Below are 23,601 nucleotides of genomic sequence, written 5' to 3' on the forward strand. Positions count from 1 at the left end.
AGTGGGCATTTCAGGATTCTAACTGGTCGGTAGGGGGTTCTGAATCCTCCTTCCATCAAGTCCTGGTGGGCGGTAAGGAAATTTTACCATTAAGAAAGGGCGGTAAGTATAAAAAGGTTGACTACCCCTGGACTGGGACGCGGGTGGCGCTGTGGTCTAATCCACAGAACCTAGGGCTTTCTGATCAGAAGGTCGGTGGTTCGAATCCCTGCGACGGCGTGAGCTCCCGTTGCTCGGTCCCAGCTCCTGCCAACCTAGCAGTTTGAAAGCACATCAAAGTGCAAGTAGAGAAATAGGTACTGCTCTGGCGGGAAGGTAAACGGCGTTTCCGTGCACTCCTCTGGTTCGCCAGAAGCGGCTTCGTTATGCTGGCCACATAACCTGGAAGCTGTACACTGGCTCCCTTGGCCAATAAAGCAAGTTGAGTGCCGCAACCCTAGAGTTGTCCGCGACTGGACTTAACGGTCAGGGGTCCCTTTACCTTTACCTTTACCCCTGGACTAGATGATTCTTGTGGTCCCTTCCAACCCTACATTTGTATTATTCTTTGACCTGGAGTTTCTGGTTCTGGTCTCGCACCATGGCGGCAGCTGTATTGACATTGGTGGGAGGCACAAATGAAGGGGTAGGGAACGAAAGGGTTTGAGCATTCCCGGAAACCTCCTGGGATACGAGGGAGCAGGCTGACCCGCAGTCGCCTCAACAGCTCACTCCCATGCAGATCAGCATGGGGGCAGATGGAGGAGTTGGGTCATCACCTTTGCCATGATGCAACCCCCTTGGACCACCATCAAAAGCGGAGGTTCTCCTTATAATTGGATTTTAATTGGCATTAAGTAATGGCGTGCACTGGAGGAGACGTGGACACTAGAACTTTGCACTATCCTGCTGCATGTTACTGGAAGTCCCTAAGTTTATGATTTGGCAAGGCTCTCCAAACACAAAGTTTATAGAGTTACAAGTGTGAATGGTTCGATGTACTGTGTACTTTGACATTTAAAAGAAGATTTAAAGCTGTGTGTGGTTTGAAAGGAGTGAAGGTGGGGAGAACCTTGTTTTGACGGATGTCGTTGGGAAACTAGATTATTCCCCACCCTACCAAAGAAAGGGTGTGGAGGTGTTGACAACCTATTTTTAAGAGGAAGGACATTGGATAAACAGGAAAATGCTACCATGGAGGCGAGAGGAATTTCACAAGGGCACGTGAAAAGCAGTGGTCCCCGAATGCTTTAGAGAAGAACTCTTCTGTTCTAAGACGAAGCAAGAAAATGGTGAATGTTTGAAAGTTGATTCGCCTAACCAACTGAAAGGAGAGGACTGTTGTTTATCAGGAAGTGGGACGGAGGGGGAGCTGAGTTGAGGAGGACGGGACTTAATCTTGTGACTTCAGGTCCGCCCTGAACCACGCTGGAATGACAACATTGGGAAATATAGATGCACATTTACTTTGGCAAGATCGAATATACTGCCTTCGGTTGTACTTGAGCGGCAATTCCAACAAATTCCACACGAAAAACAGTTATGTCCCTGTGGAGATGGCAGTACCAAATCAGTGGCACACGTCCTTCCTGTTTGAACTCTTTATAAAGATTTGAAGAGTGAGGTTATCACCCTTTTTTATTGTCCATTCCGGGTCACCCAGCTGCTGTCACAGTGTCCTTTCTCTCAGCAGACCAAGATGAGCAGGTGACAGTAAAGGTTGAAAGGTTTTTAGCCTGGGCAATTCAAATAAGATCTGCTATTTGACTATTGATTCAAAGCCTCAAAGTGCACTTATATAATTGACCTTTTATCTTTATTCTTTGTATATCATACTGTTTGTTTTATTGCTTATGGCTGGTGGCTGATGCAAATAAAGATTCATTCATCAGCGGCAGAGAAATAAAGCTAATGAAGTTAACAACTGGATTTATTCAATTAGACATGCACAGATTGAAAAGAAAAGAATTTTTGTTCCTCACTTGATTTTTTATGAAAGGTTAAATAATAAAATAAAATAAATAGAAACCATTGAGTGCAGCTGTTGACTAAGTTATAATTTTGTAAAATGGAATGTAATCAGAAGTAAATAAGAATATGGATACTAGGACAGTGGTAGCTGGGAAGTCAAACGCCTCCGTAGTCAAATATTTCAGCTCTCAAACGACGAAAGCCTGGAAGTAAGTGTTTCGCTTTTTGAACAATTTTCGGAAGCCAAATGTCCAGCTGGGGGACAAGCAGCTTCCGATTGGCTTCTCCGATGGCAAGAGCCACGCCTCGGAAGTCAAACGTTTTGGAAGTCGGACATCTTTCCAGAACGGATTGTGTTCAACTTCTGAGTACCACTGTAATTTTAGATCACAAGGATGCATCAAGTACGGCGTGTGGGAAACCACCTAAAATTGTAGCAATTTGGAAATAATTTATATAATTGGGTTAAAATTTTGGGGGGAGGGATGATTGGCAAAAACATGATTCTTTGCCCTGGAAAAAGTTCAGAAAACGCCAGCAGCCAATTTGCACTCTGAGTGACAGTTAATAGGTAGATAGACCACCTCAGTAATTAGTTCAAGCCTCTAAAATAATTAAAAGAAGGGAGGTTTTGCTCACCTGGTGCCTTAAGGGCTAACCTTAAGAGCTGGTATGCTGTGTTTGGGCCTCATAGGAGTTCCTCTCTCAGAGATTCTCCTCCACATATAAAGTCCAAACTCTTCTCTTCTTCGTAACTTCCAGGACACGTTTAATAATAATAATAATAATAATTTAAGCTAAGAGCTGACATCAGGGTCAAAATAGGTCAAGATGGGGATCTCTTTTTATATCAAATTCTATATCAATTCACTGCCCTGAGGCCCCCAGAACCGCCCTCAGAACCCCAGGTGTAGGGTGGTATAGAAATTCAATCAATCAATCAATAAATAAATAAACTTATGTCAACTGTCCCAATGCCGTGATCTATAGAAATAAACCACAGTAAAAAGTTCATCATGGCACCCATCTTTACAGCATCTCCCTCCCAGAACGAACAAAACTCACACCGTTCCTTGTATTGCATCTTGGCTCATTAAAGAAAACTTAGTTTAGCCTTCCAAGGCCATTGAGGAAACGTCTTCAGCCAGCTCTTCCTACAGCAACCAACACGTTTCAAGCAAAGGACAACCAGAAGGAGCCAGGAGAAGTAATGTCAGGTGTTGTGTTGGTCATGCATGCCAACCATGGGGCGATCTCAGCACATCACGGGCTCAGCCTGGTTTTGGACACAAAGCAGATTGGTAATATTGTGTTGCTTGGGACCGGGGGTCCATTGTGGGTCTTTCCTCATAGACAGACCATTTCCTGGTGACCTTTGAACTGAATGTGGCTACTCCACTTTTCAAGGGCTTGTTTCCCTTTTATCCCCCCCCACCCACTTCATATAGAACTCTTTAGAATGGGGTTGTGAATATACTAGGATAGAGAGGTGACCTGTGATTTTATGCTGCCCCATTTTAATCAATATGTGCCTCTTTCCAGCTTGTGTTTGGAGGCTGTGTGATGGTAGACACACAAACACACAAAGCACAAATCTGTTAGGCCACATTCACTCCACATATCCAAAGCCCCATGAACCCCCCCCCCTAAGATTTCTGGGAGCTTGTTTTGCTGGTTAAGGGTGCTAAGAATTGTGACAATAAACTATTGTATGGGGTGCAGAGTTTGACACACGACGTTTGCAGGGGTTACATTTTGGAGATAGTGTGTAAAGTCGAAATCACATATGGTCGGGACAAACTCCTGGGAAAGCTCTCTGCCCTGTGCAAAAAGAGCTTTAAAACTCTCTGCCTTCAAGTCAATTGTATATATTTTTCCTTTTTCGGTGTTTCTTCCCCCTGTAAAAGATCAGGACTGTGCAGTTTTGCAGTTAAGCGATTGTGATGGAGCAGGGTGAGCTTGGCACCCGTTTTGTGCCTCTGCAGGGTCTGTGAAGCTGAAATGAAACATTTGCACCAGCCGCATCTTGCTGGCTTCTCTTCTCGCCTCTTACCTTTGCAACAACAACCCTGTGAGGTGGGCTAAGCTGTGACCAAAACTGCACATCCTTATAGTGTTTTTCTATGCCCATCCCGCCCTTTATATCTTCTCAGTAACCTTGTGAGCTGGGCATGGCTTCAATATGGTTTTTTTTCCAGCACCATGGTTTTGAAATTGCAGAAAACAGCCTTAGGAGGTCTGGGATGGGGTGCTTATTTTTCTTTACCAGCGATGAGAAAGAATTCTTTTGCATTCTGCTATAAAATATCTGTGACGCGTCCCATCTTCATATCAAGAGGGGCACTCTAACCACTATGCCACAACTGCCCCACATTTGAACCTTGGAGCGGACCCTCTGCAGAATGCAAATCCCACCGCCCTGGAAATGCAGTAAGAAAAGGAGAGCGTGCCCTCCAAGGGAAGGGGGCGCTTTGAGGGGTCCCCATAGGCGGAATCCGCAATGTCTCCAGCACCACGCAGTTTGGGTGGGGTGGGAGAGAGGCTGGCTCTTCAAGGGTTAAAGGCAGCGATTATATTATGAGAGAGGACTTCCTGGGGGAGAGGAAAAGCGTCACTTCCTCCTCGGTTTGTTACATTTGAACAGCTGCGAGGGAGGAGAGTCTGCAGCGCGGAAGACTGTGCCTTCTGCAAGGTTGGAAAAAGAGGGATATATATTTTTTGGGGGGAGGGGGCTCCTGTGCCGGAGCAGCTGCTTCGCAGGAGAGAAGCCCTCCAGGAGAGGGCAGTTTTGCAAAGGGGCAGGGGTGGGAGGGCGCATGCCTGGGGTTGCACCCCCAATTCAGCCCCCCCCAAGAGCTGTGATGAGTGCAAAAGGTTTTAAGGGGTGCAGGGGCGCCCCAGGAGGAGAGCACGGCCAGAAGGCAGGTGGGCGAGGAAACACCCCCCCCCAAAGGAAAGGAGGCAGGATGGCTCTGGGAAGAGGAGGAGGGAGACATTGATGTTTTGGGAAAAGAGGGGGAGGGGGGCAGGGTCAGCTGGAAACTCATTTCAGCTCTACACGGCATGGGCTCTTTTATCTTCGATGCCTTCCCTGTCTGGGGGGGTTCAGGAGGAAAGCCCCCAAGGAGGGCGCAGTCTCTCTGTATGGCAGATCAGCCCTAGGAAGGTACCAAGGTGTTGGGAGAGATGGAGGAGGGACGACTTTAAGGATGGAAAGAGGAGAACCGTTGCCCCTAAAATGTCATTAATTTCTCACCACCGCCACTGCTGTAGCAAGGTTGGCAGAGTGAAAAGGAAGCCAGGAAAGGAATGTTTTTGATGGTGGCGGGAAGATCTTATTTCAGGCATGGCTCCACTTTTCATGCATGGCTTCACCGTCACCAGGAAAATGTCTTGGGCAGCAAAATGCCTGCAGGGCCTCTGAGGCTCTCTTTGCTTCTTCCTCCCTCCCAGGAACCTGCAGCTTCTGAGCTCTTCAATCCAAGCGAGGATGGAAGGGGGAAGATGGACGGTTGACCTGGTCAGGCTGTCTCCTGCCTCCCTCCAAACAATCTCTGAGTGTTGTCCTCCAGGACCCTCAGAGACAACTTGTGAGTTCCTAGGAAGTGGAGATAGGCTGGGAGAGGTTGGCTGAGTTTCAGGGGGTTGGGGGTGGAGAAGAAGAAATGGATGGGTGGGGGCTGGAGGGAAACCCTCCCTCAAGCAAGCAGAAAAGACAGGAGAACATAAAATGCAAGAAGGTCTTGACTTGGAGGAAGGCAGGGGAGAGGTCTTCTCCAAAGTCTCTCACCTGGAGCATGCACCAATATGTTGCCAGAAGAGGAGGAATAGGCAGAGGAGCCCTATATAGATATAAAAACAACTGAGTTCAATGGGATCTACTTTCAGGTCACTACCATGCCCCCCATGCCATGAGGCCTGGGTGCAAGGCCCATGCCACCTGGCCAAGGGGGCGGAGCCCAGGCTCACCTTGAACAGCCAAAAGAGGCTCCTGGGGGGCCACTGGGACATGGCTGGAACAACTCTTGGGTTGGGGCAACTGGCTAAAATGCTTTAAAAGGTTCTGATTTTCGTTCCTCCGTTTTGTTTTCGTGGGGTTGGTGTTGGTTAATTGTTTAGTTGGGGTCGGTGGTTATTTTAATTTGGGTATAGCTGTAAACATGTTGTTATTATTGTTGCTATTCTTATTATTGGTTTGTTTGTTGCCTGTATAGGATATTTCTGTTTTTTCTGTTTGATGTTTTGGTCTGTTTTCCCATATGCTGTTAGCTGCACAGGGTGGCTGTGAGAAGCCCACCAGATTGGGGGATATAAATTTTATATATATGTCCCATTTAGGCTTCTGCAGGGGCTGGAGAATATCTAGGGCAGAGGAATCCCTGCAGCTTCTCTGAGGCTCCTTTTACTTCTCCCTCTCTCCCTCCCTCCCTCCCTCCCTCTCTCCCTCCCAGGGAACCTGCAGCTGCTTTAGGCTTCTGAGCTCCTCGGGAAGGATGGAAGAGGCTGATCCTCTTTAACCCTCTTACTGCTAACAACCCCTTGAAGATCCCGGGACCGGGGAAATTAGACTGGCCTTGACTAGAGCCTGGGCCTTTTCAGCCGTGGCCCCAGCCTGGTGGACCGCTCTCCCACAAGAGACCAGGGCCCTGCGGGGTTTGACACCTTTCCGCAGGGCCTGCAAGATGCAGCTGTTCCGCCAGGCCTTTGGGCAGGATGCAGTTTTACTTACTTTCCTTTGTATAAAACAAGCCCGAAAGAGGCCCCCAACCCGCTCAAATGACCTTGTATGATCAGTGGAAACAGTTGGTCCTGGCAAGTATTAACCACTCTCAATTCCGACCTGATAATTGCCAACTGCTTAGATATTAACTTGTCTGAATTAATTTTAAGATGTATTTTAATTAATTGATATCTGTTTTTATGCATATTGTGTTGTTTTTATGATGTTAGCCACTCTGGGCCCTGCCTTGGCCGGAGAGGGCAGGATACAAAAACTATTATTATTATTATTATTATTATTATTATTATTATTATTCTCCTGCAGACCTAGCAAGGATGGAAGGGGGAAGATGGATGGTTGACCTGGTCAGGCTGTCTCCCAAAATCTTTGAATGTTCCCTCCCAGGATCTGCAGTGGGATCTGGTGAGTTGCTGGGAATGGAGATGGGGGCCTGTGAAGATGTTGTGGGGTGAGGAAGCCGCCCTGGCAAGAAAACGAGGAAGGCTGCAGGGCCAGAGTTCTGGGCTGTGAGAGATAAACGGTAGAAAAGGAAAGGAATGTTTCTCAATGCTGGAATGGGTGCAGGATTTTTGTTGGGGGGGGCCATAACCGGTGTGATCGGTCAGTTAGTTAAGTATTTCTAATGTTTTACCATGGAGGCGCAGGTAAGTTCTGTGTCCAGGGCAGCTGTCTACCAGCTCCATCTGGGTCACAGGCTGAGACCCTCCCTGCCCATAGACTGTCTGCCCAGACAGAGTGGTGCATATTCAAGTTATCTCCCACTTGGACTACTGCAATGCACTCTAGTTGGGTTTACCTTTAAAGGTGACTCAGAAATTACAATTTATCCAGAATGTGGCAGCTAGACTGGTGACTGGGAGCGACTGCCAGGAGCTTATAACACCGGTCCTAAAGGATCTTCACTGGCTCCCAGTACTTTTCCAAGCACAATTCAAAGTATTTGTGCTGACCTTTAAAGCCCTAAATGGCCTCGGCCCTGTAGACCTGTAGGAGTCTTTCCACCCCCATTGCTCAACCCTAGACACACAGGTCCAGCTCTGAGGGACTTCTGCTGGTTGCCAGAAGCGAAGTTACAGGGAACTAGGGACAGGGCCTTCTCAGTGGTGGCCCCCTCCCTGTGGAACGCCCTCCCTTGTCAAGGAGATAAAGAACTACGTAACTTTTAGAAGACATCTGAAGGCAGTCCTGTATTGGGCAGTTTTTAATGTTTGATGTTTTACCATGATTTACCATGTTACCACTCTGGGCCCTGCCTCGGCTGGAGAGGCCAGGATACAAAAATTGTTGTTATTATATTATTATTATTATTATTATTATTATTATTATTATTATTATTATTCTCCTGCAGACCTAGCACAGATGGAAGGGGGAAGATGGACAGTTGACCTGGTCAGGCTGTGTCGCACCACCTCTGACTGTTCTCTCCCAGGACCCTCAGAGAGATCTGGTGAGTCTCAGGGAATGGAGATGGGGACCTAGGGAAATGTTGGGGTTGAGGAAGCCCCCCTGGCAAGAAAACGAGGAAGGCTGCAGGGCAAGAGCTCTGGGCTAGCAGAGATAAAAGGTAGAAAGAAAGGACATGAATGTTTTCTAATGGTGACATGGGCATAGTCAGAGTTTTGGGGCTGCTGTCTACCACCTCCATCTGGTACACAGGCTAAGACCCTACCTGCACACAGACTGTGATACATGCTATGGTTATCTCCCGCTTGGATCGCTACAATGCGCTCTAGGTGGGGGTGCCTTTGAAGGTGACTCGGAAACTACAATTAATCCAGAAAGCAGCAGCTCAACTGGTGATTTGGAGCAGTTGCCAGGAGCATATAACGCCGGCCTTAAAGGCTCTACATTGGCTCAGAGTATGTTTCTGAGCATTATTCAAAGCGTTGGTGCTGACCTTTAAAGCCCTAAACGGCCTCAGCCCTGTAGACCTGAATTAGCATCTCCACCCCCATCACTCAGCCTGGATACTGAGGTCCAACTCTGAGGGTCTGCTGCTGGTTTCGTCACAGTAAGAAGTGAAGTAGTGGAACCAGCCCTGTGGAACACCCTCCCTTCAGATGTCAAGGAGATAAAGAACTACGTAGCTTTTAGAAGACATCTGAAGGCAGCCCTGTATTGGGAAGTTTTTAATGTTTGCTGTTTTCCCTTAATTTTAGCAGGTGATGACCAGGACAATAATGGTTCTCAGGGCTCATCAGAAAGAAATAAGCATGAAGCGAAGAGAACAAATGATAGCCCTTCGTGTGGCAAAACGTTCAAAGGTAAATTGAGCCTCAGCCCACACTGCAGAATCCACTCCGAGGAGACACTGTGTAAATGCTTGGTGTGTGGAAAGAGCTTCAGTGACAGCTCAGGCCTAAAATCACATGAAAGAATTCATACAGGACAGGAATCCTACGAATGCCTAGAATGTGGAAAGAGTTTCAAGTGCCACTCAAACCTTAAAATACATCAGGAAGTCCACAGCAGGGAAAAATCATATAGGTGCTTTGAGTGTGGAAAGAGCTTCAGTCGCAGCAGAAGCCTTAAATCACATCAAAAAATCCACAGGGAGGAGAAACCATATGCCTGTTTTGACTGTGGAAAGACCTTCTGTCACAGCTCAAGCCTTGCATCACATCACAAAATCCACACAGGGGAGAAGCCGTATAAATGTTTGGAGTGCAGAATGAGCTTCACTCACAGCTCAAGTCTTATATCGCACCACAGAATTCACACAGGAGAGAAATCTTATAAATGTACGGAGTGCGGAAGGAGCTTTGCCCATGAATGTAGCCTTACTTCACATAAGAGAACCCACACAGGGGAGAAACCATATAAATGCTTGGAATGTGGAAAGAGCTTCAGTCAGGGTTCACACCTTAGTTCACATAAGAGAACTCACACTGGTGAGAAGCCGTATAAATGCTTTGAGTGTGGGAAGAGCTTTACTCAGAGTTCACACCTTACTGTGCATGAGCGAATCCATACAGGGGAAAAACCATATAAATGTGTGACATGTGGAAAGAGCTTTAGTAACTGCACATACCTTGTTTGCCATCGCAGAATCCATACAGGAGAGAAGCCCTATAAGTGCTTTGAGTGTGGAAAGAGCTTCAGCCAGGGTACAAGCCTTACATCACATCAAAAAACTCACAAAGGTGAAAAACCGTATGCATGTTTTGAGTGTGGAAAGAGCTTCACTCAAAGCTCAAGCCTTGAATCTCATCAAAGAATGCACACAGGGGTGAAACCATATACCTGTTTTGAGTGTGGAAAGAACTTCAGTCACAGCACAAGCCTTGCATCGCACCAAGGAATTCACACAGGGGAGAAACCATATAAATGTTTGGAGTGTGGAAAGAGATTTGCACATGGATCTACGCTTACTTCTCATAAAAGAACTCACATGGGATAAACCATATTATGCTAGGAATGTGGGGAAAGATTTGGTCAGATTTCACAACTCATTTTGCATAAGCGAATCAAGAGGAAAAATATTTAGGTCCTTGTAATGCGGAAAGCATTTTAATTAGAGCACCGCTGTTGCTAAACTTAATGGAATTCATACAAGATTTCACATGGGAGAAATCGTACACCTGCTGTCACGAAGGTGCCGTCAACTACAGGGCTGGCTGGCTTGCCTGGTGAAATCAGTGATGCTGAGAGCTTCTTTCGCTTCTTTCATTTAAATAAATATTAACACTAAAGCAGTTTTGATATTTGATATTTGACAACATTTCTTGGAGCTTTATGAAGAAAAATTTACAGGGAATGGGGGTAGGCCAAGGATTTGAAAACGGTATAGGTGCAATTTACTCAGAACAAAAAGCTAAATTAATTGTGAATAATGTAGTTACAGAAGAGTTTAAGATTGAGAAAGGAACACGACAGGGCTGCCCAATCTCCCCATTGCTTTTTATCTCGGTCCTGGAGGTTCTGCTCAATATGATTAGAAAGGACCAATTGGTTAAAGGTATACAGGTCGGAGCTAAACAGTATAAAATGAAAGCATTCGCTGATGACTTAGTCTTGACATTACAGGAGCCAGAATCCAGTACTAAAAGAGTATTGCAATTAATTCAAGAATTTGGTCGGGTTGTGGGATTTAAGCTGAATAAGCTGAAAACTAAGGTGTTAGACAAAAATCTAACAGAGATTGAGAAAGAGAGGTTTCAGAAGGAGACAGGATTGACATTAGTTAAGAAAGTGAAATATATGGGGGTTAATATGACTGCTGAGAATGTGAATTTATTTAAAGATAACTGAAAAATGTTGGATGGAAGTGAAAAAGGATCTAGAGATATGGTCAAATTTGAAGTTATCATTGCTAGGCCGTATTGCTGTGATAAAGATGAATGTATTGCCAAGGATGTTGTATTTGTTTCAAATGTTGAAAATTTTGGACAAGATGGGCTGTTTCAAGAAGTGGCAGAGAGATATTTCTAGATTTGTCTGGCAGGGCAAGAAGCCCCGAATAAAATTTAAGATATTAAGTGACGCTAAAGAAAGAGGGGGGTTTGCCCTGCCAGACTTGAAGCTTTATTATGAATCAGCCGCTTTTTGCTGGCTGAGAGAATGGCTGCTTCTTGAAAACACAGACATTTTGGATTTAGAGAGTTTTAATAATGTATTTGGGTGGCATGCATATCCGTGGTATGACAAGGTCAAAGCACATAAAGCATTTAAAAACCATATTGTTAAGAAAGCACTGTTCAGTGTTTGGATAAGATATAAGGATTTGCTTGAAAATAAAATTCCAAAGTGGTTGTCACCAATGGAAGCAAAGGCTCAGAAAAAACTTAATATGGAGACAAATTGGCCGAAATATTGGGAAATTTTGGAACAAGAAGGAAACAGATTAAAATTGCAGAGCTTTGACAAACTAAAAAACAAAGTACGAGACTGGCTTCATTATTATCAAATAAGGAAGGCTTATAATTTGGATAAGAAAATTGGTTTTCAGGTGGAAAAATCAAAATTGGAAACAGAATTGTTAGACCCTAAAACTAAGAATTTGTCAAGAATGTATAACTTGCTGTTGAAATGGAATACACTGGATGAAACGGTTAAATCTGCAATGATTAAATGGGCACAAGATGTTGGACATAACATTATGATGGCTGACTGGGAACAGTTATGGACCACAGGTATGAAGTTTACGGCATGTAGTGCCTTAAGAGAGAATATTATGAAAATGATTTACAGGTGGTACATGACACCAGTCAAGCTTGCAAAAATTTATCACTTGCCCGATAATAAATGTTGGAAATGTAAAGAGAGTGAAGGTACATTCTTTCACCTTTGGTGGACGTGCCCAAAGATTAAGGCTTTCTGGGAGATTATCTATAATGAAATGAAAAAGGTATTTAAATATACCTTCCAGAAGAAACCAGAGGCCTTTCTCTTGGGCATGGTCAGCCAATTGGTGCGAAAGGAGGATAGAACTTTTTTTATGTACGCCACAACAGCAGCAAGAATGCTCATCGCAAAGTATTGGAAAACACAAAATCTACCCACCCGGGAAGAATGGCAGATGAAAGTGATAGACTATATGGACCTGGCGGAAATGACTGGCAAGGAGAGCAAGGAGAAGAGTCGGTGGAAGAAGAGTGGAAGAAATTTAAAGTTTATCTTCAGAAATATTGTAAAATTAAGGAATGTTAGAAAGATGCTGGGGGGGAAATTATGTGGTTCTAGCAGAAAAGATATAAAGGATCAAGTAAAACTAAATTGGTGAAAGAAGAGAATGCAATATTATAGTATGTTAAGATAAATTATTAAGTTAAAAACAAAGTTGGAAAGGATTTGCTGGAATATTTAATTGAATTAGAATACAAAAATGGGAGGTGTGAGGAGGTCAAGGAAGTAAGTGAATGAAAATAATGTGATGTAAAGATTTGATTTGGTTTTTTTTTCCTTTTTCTGTATTTTCTTTTTTTGATGATGTTTGCTTTTTTATGTAATTTTTTTCCTTTTTCGATTGTTATCTATATCTTCTTATTTTTTTGTAACCTTTAAAATCTTAATAAAAAAATCTTTATAAAAAAAAAAGAAATCAGTGCTGCTGAGTGCTTCTTTCGCTTCTTTCATTTAAATCAACAAAAACACACAGAAACATGGAATGTACGTCCTCAAAAACCTGAGCTGCTGCCTAGAGTGTGTGTTCCTGCCCCCAGCATTTACGTCCTGGCTGTGAGTCCCTTCCTGTTGTCTACGGGGGCCGCTAAAGGAATCTCTCTGTGTCTGGCTTTCTGCTCTGTGACACGAAGGGCACACCTGGTTGTAGGGGAAGGGGGGGACTCCAGTATACTAGAGACATCGTGTTGCTTGGCTGCTGTGATATTTCTAACACAACAGACTCCTGTCTCTATTCAGGGCTGGAGCACCTGCTATCTTGCTCCTGTTGTTCCACTATTTCCCAGCTCCTTCCTTCCTTCTGGGGTGTGTCCCATCTAAAACCACCACAAATCTAGGTCCATACTCCCTTCCTCTTCCCCCTCTCAGAAGCCTATTGGAGTGGCAGTCTCCACCACTCTTGCTCATCTCATCTTTGAAAACAGACCAAAGGATGGCCTAATATGGTCACACTCTTATCTAAGGAAACATGTTGTGTGGGAAAGCAGGGACAGGCCTGAGTATCATGTACTGCTTCTGAACTCCTGCAGGTTTCTGGCTGGTGCTCTTGGGTACAAGATGGTGCCTTCCATGGACCTTGGGTCAGATCCTGCAAAACAGTCATTGAAAGAGGGCCAGGATTCATTGCTTTTGTTTAGTAGCAGTTGGGTAATTTGATTGTAGTTGGTAATGATGCATTTCCTTTCTTTCCTCCAGGTGTGTCCCACCTTTTCCTTGTAACTTGAAGATGGATTAAAGCATGATATTTGAGCATTATCATGGGGGTCAGAGTAATACATTCTGTTACATGTGTGCTGTTGTAATTACCTTTCAGTGGAAAGGTGGAATATAATCAGGTATACTATAAATGCACATGCACAAAAACACATGCATACTCAGAAATAATAAAATTCCTTGCTTATAAACCCCTGGACGAGGAAGCAACGCCTTGAAGCAACATTCCAACATATTGTTAGTTACAAGCAGGCCCACTAATTCAGATTAACACCATCAGCCTCTGTCCATCTTTATAGAATAAGTAAAAATGCTATATTCTTAACCATATTGGATTATCTTTTTTAAAAAAGGGAAGGGGGAAATTGAGCTCCCCTAAGTGTTTTCATTTTGAAAATCTTAACGCACTTCTAGTCATGCAAATTCTTCATAGCTTTCCTGAAAGCTCTAATGGAAACTTTTGGAACAGGGCAGAATTAAAGCAGTAAACAGCTCCATTTTAGGAAGAAAGTGAAGAAAACTGCCTTTTAAAAAAATACAGTGGTACCTCGGGTTACAGACGCTTCAGGTTACAGACTTTGCTAACTCAGAAATAGTACCTCAGGTTAAGAACTTAGCTTCAGGATGAGAACGGAAATCGTGTGGCAGCGGCAGCGGGAGGCCCCCATTAGCTAAAGTGGTACCTCAGGTTAAGAACAGTTTCAGGTTAAGAACGGATCTCCAGAACAAATTAAGTTCTTAACCCGAGGTACCACTGTAGTTGTTTATTCAATCTTGAATATTTATATGCAGAATGATAAAAAGTACAAAAATGCAGATGCTATAGACGTTAATAGTTTAAGGAATAAATTCATAATAAACAATCCCTGTGTACTTGTGTGTGAATATGGGGAGAGAGAAAGGAGGGAAGGAAAGTGTATCTGAAGGAATGGCTTGTAGTCTCAAGGAATCTGCTGATATGACATTCACCATTTACTCAGAAGCCGTATGTGGTTCAAGTGGATTAACAAGGTCTCTGGATTTATACCAGAGTTGGAATTAACCCCAGCCTGTAATCTGGACCAATGGAAGATTCTGAGTCATCTTTCAGGGAAGGCCCATATACAGTGGCACCTCGGGTTACAGACGCTTCAGGTTACAGACTCCGCTAACCAGTGGCGTAGCGTGGGTTGTCAGCACCCAGGGCCAGGTAAGTAATTTGCACCCCCTAATATGTGGATTTGCGCCCCCTAACCCCCAGATGTTGCGCCCGGTGCGGCCGGCCGCCCCTGCACCCCCCACGCTACACCACTGCCGCTAACCCAGAAATAGTACCTCGGGTTAAGAACTTTGTTTCAGGATGAGAACAGAAATCGTGTTGCGGCAGCAGCAGGAGGCCCCATTAGCTAAAGTGGAGCTTCAGGTTAAGAACAGTTTCAGGTTAAGAACGGACCTCTGGAAGGCATTAAGTACTTAACCTGAGGTACCACTGTAGAAGACATTGCAATTATTCAGCCTGGAACTTGCCAGAGCCTGGAGTTCAGTTGCCAAGTCACCTTTGTCCCAAAGGGGGCATAGCTGGCAAACCAGCAGAGGTGAGAAAAGCCGTGGGGGGCGAACAGGGGGAGTGGAGAGGAGCCCCTCCGAAGTTTTGGAGGGAAGATCTTGAGAGGCCAGGGGCTGAGCTGGATTGGAAATAAGTAAATAAAATGGAAACATTTCTTTTAAATAAAAGCATACGTGTGATAGGAACTCCGCAAGAGCTGAGCTATTGTTTTGAATAGAACAGAAATGCAATTTAAGAACCTATATATAATCTGAAAACAAAATTAGGCGAGAAAATAAATATAATCAGCCCAACAGTTACCAATCAAGTGCATGTATTACTCAGCCATAAATAAAACCTTCACAAATCCACCTTGGTTAGGAAGCACCCTAAATTGACAGCCTTTATAGCATATTTAACCTGAAGACTGGGGAAAGTCATTCTACACTCCAAGCTGGGTTTCAAAGGAATCGCTTCTGTCAACCGGAGGGAAAATTCTGTTGAACAAATGAAATTGTTGGAGAGGCGATGGAAGAAATTGTTGGAAGGATGAAGAGAGAGAGAAATGCAAGATGGGGCTGCGACAGATTGCAATAGATTGAGGGTGAAGGGGACACTGGCTCTTCAAGGGTTAAAGGCAGCGATTATATTGCTAGAGAGGACTTCCTGGGGGAGAGGAAAAGCGTCACTTCCTCCTTCATTTGTCACATTTGACAAGCTGCGAGGGAGGAGATTCTGCAGCGCGGAAGACTGTGCCTTTTGCAAGGTAGGAAATCGAGGGATATATTTTTTGGGGGAGGGGGCTCCTGTGCCAGAGCAGCTCCTTTGCAGGAGAGAAGCCCTCCGGGAGAGGAGCATGCATGGGGCTGCACCCCACATTTGAGCCCCGGAAGAGCTGCGGGGAGAGCAAAGGACCTCGAGGGCTGCAGGGGCGCCCCAGGAGGAGAGCAAGGCGAGAAGGCGAGGCGGGGGGGGGAGTTTTAGGGTGGGGTAGAAACCCCCCCCCCAAAAAAGGAAAGGGGGCAGGGTGGCTCTGGGAAGAGGAGGAGGGAGGCATGGATGTTTTGGAGAGAAAGGGGTCGAGTAGAGAGGGCAGGATTAGACCAAAGGGGGGGTCTTGGATCGGGGGCTTTCTGCCTGCTGAGATGCTCCGCCCTTGAGCTACAGCCCCTTCCCCTAAAGTGGGGTTGGGGGGAGGGGGAGGAAGTGGGGTGGGGTCAGCCCTGTCACAGCTCCAGGATGGCAGAGAGGAAAGGAAGCCAAAAAAGGAATGTTTTTAATGATGGTGGGTAGAAGATCCTCTTTCAGGCGTGACTCCACTTTCCTCACATGGTGGGGTTCAGGAGTGGGGAACACTCCTCTTTTAACATGGAGGCTGTAAGTGGGAGCTCCACACAGGCTTATCTTTCACCAACAAAATACGATGGGTGGGAAAATACCTTTAGGCCCTCTGAGGCTGCCTTTGTTTCTATCTCCAGTGTGGTGTAGTGGTTAAGAGCGGTAGACTTGTAATCTGGGGAACCGGGTTCCTGTCTCCGCTCCTCCACATGCAGCTGCTGGGTGACCTTGGGCTAGTCACACTTCTCTGAAGTCTCTCAGCCCCAGTCACCTCACAGAGTGTTTGTTGTGGGGGAGGAAGGGAAAGGAGAATGTTAGCCGCTTTGAGACTCCTTTGGGTAGTGATAAAGCGGGATATCAAATCCAAACTCCTCTTCTTCTTCTTTTCCCTCCCTCCCTCCCTCCCTCCCTCCCTCCCTCGAACCTGCAGTTTCTGAGATCTTCAATCCAAGCAAGGATGGAAGGAGGAAGATGGACAGTTGACCTGGTCAGGCTGTCTCCTGCCTCCCTCCAAACAACCTCTGAGCGTTGTCCTCCAGGACCCTCAGAGACATCTCGTGAGTTCCTAGGAAGTGGAGATAGGGACTTGGGGGGGTGGAGAGTGGAAGCAGGGAATAAGATAAAGGGGGGAGGTTTTACTGTGGAAACTGTGGGTGGGCCCCCGATATAGTGGGAGGCTTCCCCTCCGGCAGCAAAATCCCCGGAGGGGCTCTGAGGCCCCCTTGCTTCTCCCTCACCCATAAAAACCTGCAGCTTGTTTAAACTTCTGAGTCCTGCAATATAGTTCCAAAGAGGCTGGATTTGTGGTCCTAGGAAGGACCTGAGCTGGGGCTCCCCACCTCTGAGGCTGGGAGAGGTTGGCTGAGTTTCAGAGTGTTGGGGGTGGAGAAGGAGGAATGGGTGGGTGGGGGCTGGAGGAAAACCCTCCCTCAAGCAAGCAGAAAAGACAGGAGAACATGCAATGTAAGAAGGTCTTGACTTGGAGGAAGGCAGGGGAGAGGTCTTCTCCAAAGTCTCTCCCCTGGAGCATGCACCAATATGTTGCCAGAAGAGGAGGAATAGGCAGAGGATCCCTATATAGATATAAAAACAACTGCTTTCAATGGGATCTACTTTCAGGTCACTACCATGCCCCCCATGCCATGAGGCCTGGGTGCAAGGCCCATGCCACCTGGCCAAGGGGGCGGAGCCCAGGCTCACCTTGAACAGCCAAAAGAGGCTCCTGAGAGGCCACTGGGACATTGCTGGAACAACTCTTGGGTTGGGGTAACCGGCTAAAATGCTTTAAAAGGTTCTGATTTTCGTTCCTCCGTTTTGTTTTCGTGGGGTTGGTGTTGGTTAATTGTTTAGTTGGGGTCGGTGGTTATTTTAATTTGGGTATAGCTGTAAACATGTTGTTATTATTGTTGCTATTCTTATTATTGGTTTGTTTGTTGCCTGTATAGGATATTTCTGTTTTTTATGTTTGATGTTTTGGTCTCTTTTTATATATGCTCTTAGCCACACTGGGTGGCTGTGAGAAGCCCACCAGATTGGGGGATATAAATTTTTAATATATGCCCCATTTGGGCTTCTGCAGAGGCTGGAGAATATCTAGGGCAGAGGAATCCCTGCAGCTTCTCTGAGGCTCCTTTTACTTCTCCCTCCCTCCCTCCCTCCCTCCCAAGGAACCTGCAGCTTCTTTAGGCTTCTGAGCTCCTCAGGAAGGATGGAAGAGGCTGATCCTCTTTCACCCTCTTTCTACTAAGAACAACCCCTTGAAGATCCCAGGCCCCTGGGAAATTAGACTGGCCTTGACTGGAGCCAGGGCCTTTTCAGCCGTGGCCCCAGCCTGGTGGACCACTCTCCCACAAGAGACCAGGGCCCTGCGGGATTTGACATCCGCAGGGCCTGCAAGATGGAGCAGTTCCGCCAGGCCTTTGGGCAGGATGCAGTTGGACTTACTTTCCTTTGTATAAAACAAGCCCAAAGGAGGCCCCCAACCTGCTCACAGGTACTTGTAGGATCAGTGGAAACAGTTGGTCCTGGCAAGTATGAACCACTCTCAATTCCAGCCTGATAATTGCCACCTGTTTTGATTTTAACTTGTCTGAATTAATTCTAAGATGTGTTTTAATTAATTTATGTCTATTTTTATGCATATTGTCTTGTTTTTATGATGTTAGACACTCTGGGCCCTGCCTCCGCCAGAGAGGGCAGGATACAGAAATTATTCTTCTTCTTCTTCTTCTTCTTCTTCTTCTTCTTCTTCTTCTTCTTCTTCTCCTCCTCCTCCTCCTCCTCCTCCTCCTCCTGCTGCAGACCTAGCGAGGTTGGAAGGGGGAAGATGGACGGTTGACCTGGTCAGGCTGTCTCCCACCACCTTTGAATGTTCCCACCCAGGACCCTCAGAGAGATCTGCTGAGTTCCAGGGAATGGAGATGGCGACCTGGGGAAATGTTGGGGTTGAGGAAGCCCACCTGGCATGAAAACAAGGAAGGCTGCAGGGCCAGAGCTCTGGGCTAGCAGAGATAAAAGGTAGAAAGAAAGGAAATGAATGTTTTCTAATGGTGACACGGGCATAGCCAGGATTTAGGGGCTGCTGTCTACCAGCTCCATCTGGTACACAGGCTGAGACCCTACCTGCACGCAGACTGTGGTACATGCTATGGTTATCTCCCGCTTGGATTGCTACAATGCGCTCTAGGTGGGGCTGCCTTTGAGGGTGACTCAGAAACTACAGTTAATCCAGAAAGCGGCAGGTCCACTGGTGACTGGGAGCAGTTGCCAGGAGCCTATAACACTGGTCTTAAAGGATCTACATACAGAGTATGTTTCCAAGCACAATTCAAAGTGTTGGTGCTGACCTTTAAAGCCCTAAACGGCCTCAGCCTTGTAGACCTGAATGAGCATCTCCACCTCCATCATTCTGCCCGGACACTGAGGTCCAACTCTGAGGGTCTTCTGCTGGTTTCGTCACAGTAAGAAGTGAAGTAGTGGAACCAGCCCTGCGGAACACCCTCCCTTCAGATGTCAAGGAGATAAAGAACTACATAGCTTTTAGAAGACATCTGAAGGCAGCCCTGTATCAGGAAGTTTTTAATGTTTGCTGTTTTCCCTTAATTTTAGCAGGTGATGACCAGGACAATAATGGTTCTCAGGGCTCATCAGAAAGAAATAAGCATGAAGCAAAGAGAACAAATGATAGCCCTTTGTGTGGCAAAACATTCAAAGGTAAATTGAGCCTCAACCCACACTGCAGAAACCACTCCGAGGAGAGACTGTGTAAATGCTTGGTGTGTGGAAAGACATCTGGGGAGATGTTGGGGTTGAGGAAGCTCCCCTGGCAAGAAAGGAGGGCTGCAGGGCCAGAGCTCTGGACTGGCAGAGATTAAAGATAGGCAGGAAATGAATGTTTTCTCATGGTGACTTGGGCATAGCCAGGATTTGGGGGCTTCTATCTACCAGCTCCATCTGGTGCACAGGCTAAGTCCCTACCTGCACACAGACTGTGGTACATGCTGTGGTTATCTCCTGCTTGGATTGCTACAATGCACTCTAGGTGGGGCTGCCTTTGAAAGTGACTCGGAAATTACAATTAATCCAGAAAGCGGCAGCTCAACTGGTGACTGGGAGCAGTTGCCAGGAGCATATAACACTGGTCTTAAAGGATCTACATTGGAGTTTGTTTCTGAGCATTATTCAAAGTGTTGGTGCTGACCTTTAAAGCTCTAAACAGTCTTGACCCTGTAGACCTGAAGGAGCATCTCTAACCCCAGACACTGAGGTCCAGCTCTGGTTCCCTGATTGCCAGAAGTGAAGTTACAGGGAACCAGGCAGAGGGCCTGCTCAGTGGTGGCACCCTTCAGTTATCAAGGAGATAAAGAACTATGTTACTTTTAGAAGACATCTGAAGGCAGCCCTGTATTGGGCAGTTTGATGTTTTATATATGCTGTAAGCTGCCCAGCGTGGCTGGGAAAACCCAGCCAGATGGGCAGGGTATGAATAATAAAATCACCATCATCATCATCATCATCATCAGATGTTACAGAAAGTCTCACTAGGATTGTGATTTGGATTACATTTTTAATTGTCATCTTAACTTTAGCAGGTGATGAACACGACAGTCGTTGTTCTCGGGTCTCATCAGAAAGAAATAAGCATGAAGTCAAAGGAAAGACCTTTCAAGATCAGGAGGAAACAAGACCACAAGAGGAAAACCAAGAAGAAAATAGGAGGTATCAAGGCCTTCTAATGCAGACTGATCACGGCCATCAAATCCCAGTCCAGAAAAAACATCAGAAGGGGAAGAGAACAAATGAGAGACCTTTATGTGGCAAAACATTCCAAAGTAAATCTAGGTTCAATTCACACTGCAGAATCCACACAGAGGAGAAACCGTGTAAATGCTTGGTGTGTGGAAAGAGCTTCAGTGACAGCTCAGGCCTAAAATCACATGAAAGAATTCATGCAGGACAGGAATACTACGAATGCCTAGAATGTGGAAAGAGTTTCAATCGCCATTCATACCTTAAAAAACATCACAAAGTCCACAGTGAGGAGAAACCATATGTCTGTTTTGAATGTGGAAAGGCCTTCACTTACAGCTCAGGCCTTGTAGATCATAAAAAAATTCACACAGGGGAGAAACCGTATACTTGTTTTGACTGTGGCAAGACCTTCAGTCGAAGCCAAGGTCGTCTTGTTCATCAAAAAATCCACACAGGGGAGAAGCCGTATAAATGTTTGGAGTGCGGAATGAACTTCGCTCACAGCTCAAGCCTTACATCGCATCAAATAATTCACACTGGGGAGAAATCTTATAAATGTTCGGAGTGCGGAAGGAGCTTTGCTCACAGGGCTAGCCTTACTTCACATAAGAGAACCCACACAGGGGAGAAACCATATAAATGCTTGGAATGTGGAAAGAGCTTCAGTCAGGGTTCACACCTTAGTTCACATAAGAGAACTCACACTGGTGAGAAGCCGTATAAATGCTTTGAGTGTGGGAAGAGCTTCAGTCAGAGTTCACACCTTACTGTGCATAAGCGAATCCATACAGGGGAAAAACCATATAAATGTGTGACATGTGGAAAGAGCTTTAGTAACTGCACACACCTTGTTAGCCATCGCAGAATACATTCAGAAGAGAAGCCATATAAGTGCTTTGAGTGTGGAAAGAGCTTCCGGCATGATGTGGGCCTTCATATACATAAAAAAATTCACAGAGGTGAAAAACCGTATGCATGTTTTGAGTGTGGAAAGAGCTTCACTCTCAGCTCACAGCTTAAATGTCATCAAAGGATTCACACAGGGGAGAAACCATATACCTGTTTTGAGTGTGGAAAGAACTTCAGTCACAGCACAAGCCTTACATCGCACCAAAGAATTCACACAGGGGAGAAACCACATAAATGTTTGGAGTGTGGAAAGAGATTTGCTCACCGTGCTAACCTTACTTCTCATAAAAGAACACACACAGGGCAGAAACCATATAAATGTTTGGAGTGTGGAAAGAGATTTGCTCACAGTGCTAACCTTACTTCTCATAAAAGAACACACACAGGGGAGAAAGCATATAAATGTTTGGAGTGTGGAAAGAGATTTGCACAGGGATCTAAGCTTACTTCTCATAAAAGAACTCACATGGGATAAACCATATATATACTTGGAATGTCATTTTGCATAAGTGAATCAAGAGGGGGGAAGTATTTAGATTCTTGTAATGAAGAAAGAAGTTTAATTAGAGCACCGCTAATTTGCAAGATATAGGTTTATTGGATTTGGAGGGACATAATAACCCTTGGGGTTAGCACGCTTATTGAATTTATGGAAAGGCAAAAATACACAGAGATTTCTCATATCATATTGTAAGGAAATCACTTCTTAAAGTTTGGGAGAAATACAAAGATCAGTTGGTGCCTAAAATCCCGTGGTGGACCTCTCCAAGCAGAGGCCACAGTGGTGAAGAAAAAAAATACGTTGTGAAATTGGCCTACTTATAAAATAATTTTAAAAGAAGATAACAAACTGAAATTTAAAAGTTTTGAGGAATTAAGAGATATTATTACAGATTGGTTCCAATATTATCAGTTATTCAAAAATTTAAAGTAGAAAAAAATAGTTCACCAAGAACCTCAAGATTTGAATCCAACGTAATACACTCAAAAAGTAAAACTCTCTCTAAAGCTTATCGTCTCCTCCACTGGGAAGTCGAGGAGGAAGAAGTTACATCAGCCATGATAAAGTGGTCTCACGACTTTGGGTATGTTATAACATTGTCCCAATGGGAAAATCTGTGGAAGAATAATTGGAAATTTACCACGTGCTATGCCATAAGGGAGGGACGCAGGTGGCGCTGTGGGTTAAAGCCTCAGGGCCTAGGACTTGCCGATCGAAAGGTCGGCGGTTCGAATCCCTGCGGCGGGGTGCGCTCCCGCTGCTCGGTCCCAGCGCCTGCCAACCTAGCAGTTCGAAAGCACCTCCGGGTGCAAGTAGATAAATAGGGACCGCTTACCAGCGGGAAGGTAAACGGCGTTTCCGTGTGCAGCTCTGGCTCGCCAGATGCAGCTTTGTCACGCTGGCTACGTGACCCGGAAGTGTCTCCGGACAGCGCTGGCCCCTGGCCTCTTAAGTGAGATGGGCGCACAACCCCAGAGTCTGTCAAGACTGGCCCGTACGGGCAGGGGTACCTTTACCCTTCCCTTATGCCATAAGGGAAAGCTTTTTTAAAATGCAGCACCGGTGGTATTTAACTCCATGGAAATTAGCCAAAATGTACAAAGGAGCCAAAAGTTACTGTTGTGGAGATCAAACAGGCTCACTGTATCATATATGGTGGCAATGTAGCAAAATAAAGAAATTTTGGGAGGAAATCCATTCAGAATTAGAAAAAAATGTTAAGAATTTCCTTTACAGTGGGACCTTGGGTTAAGAACTTAATTTGTTCTGGAGGTCCGTTCTTAACCTGAAATTGTTCATAACCCGAGGTACCACTTTAGCTAATGTGGCCTCCCGCTGCTGCCGTGAGATTTCTGTTCTCACCCTGAGGCAAAGTTCTTAACCCAAGGTACTATTTCTGGGTTAACGGAGTCTGTAACCTGAAGCGTCTGTAACCTGAGGTACCACTGTAATAAAAAAGCCAGAGGCATATCTGTTGGGGATCACTGACTCAGATATTCAAAAAAACTTTTTTTGTATGCAACAGTGGCAGCGAGAGTCCTTATAGCCATC

At 45.5% G+C, this 23,601-nt stretch overlaps 4 protein-coding genes across 5 annotated transcripts in view; 3 read left to right on the forward strand and 1 right to left on the reverse strand.

Moving 5' to 3' along the window:
* LOC309364919 (uncharacterized protein) overlaps positions 1-23,601 on the reverse strand; it is a 105,396-nt gene that overhangs the window by 40,639 nt on the left and 41,156 nt on the right. The gene's annotated exons all lie outside the window — the stretch shown is intronic.
* Positions 4,483-22,039, forward strand: LOC309364884 (uncharacterized protein). 2 transcript variants are annotated; one of them, XM_081902857.1, is made up of 5 exons: positions 4,483-4,642; positions 5,404-5,540; positions 6,402-6,762; positions 6,995-7,211; positions 20,480-22,039. In XM_081902857.1, the coding sequence occupies exon 5, from the start codon at positions 20,623-20,625 to the stop codon at positions 22,021-22,023; it is 1,401 nt and encodes a 466-aa protein (XP_081758983.1). In that variant the 5' UTR covers positions 4,483-4,642; positions 5,404-5,540; positions 6,402-6,762; positions 6,995-7,211; positions 20,480-20,622; the 3' UTR covers positions 22,024-22,039. The 2 variants fall into 2 exon arrangements, with proteins under 2 accessions (XP_081758983.1, XP_081758982.1); XM_081902856.1 differs by lacking the exon at positions 6,402-6,762.
* Positions 8,040-10,924, forward strand: LOC309364665 (uncharacterized protein). Its single transcript, XM_081902396.1, has 2 exons — positions 8,040-8,138; positions 8,851-10,924. Exons 1-2 carry the CDS (start codon positions 8,051-8,053, stop codon positions 10,089-10,091), a joined length of 1,329 nt encoding a protein of 442 aa, XP_081758522.1. The 5' UTR covers positions 8,040-8,050; the 3' UTR covers positions 10,092-10,924.
* LOC309364727 (uncharacterized protein) overlaps positions 15,717-23,601 on the forward strand; it is a 33,313-nt gene continuing 25,428 nt past the window's right edge. The window contains exon 1 of the mRNA XM_081902535.1: positions 15,717-15,816. The gene's annotated coding sequence lies outside the window, so the exon portion shown is untranslated. The remainder of the gene's footprint in view (positions 15,817-23,601) is intronic.

Source organism: Podarcis melisellensis (genome assembly GCF_964234715.1).
Source record: "Podarcis melisellensis genome assembly, chromosome: 2".
NCBI classification, from domain to species: Eukaryota; Metazoa; Chordata; class Lepidosauria; order Squamata; family Lacertidae; genus Podarcis; species Podarcis melisellensis.

Coding starts and splice junctions, on each gene's coding strand:
- LOC309364884 (XM_081902857.1), top strand. CDS start 20,623: ATGCAGACTGATCACGGCCATCAAATCCCAGTCCAGAAAAAACATCAG.
- LOC309364665 (XM_081902396.1), top strand. CDS start 8,051: ATGGAAGGGGGAAGATGGACAGTTGACCTGGTCAGGCTGTGTCGCACC. Junction 8,139..8,850: donor AGGACCCTCAGAGAGATCTG/GTGAGTCTCAGG, acceptor CCTTAATTTTAG/CAGGTGATGACCAGGACAAT.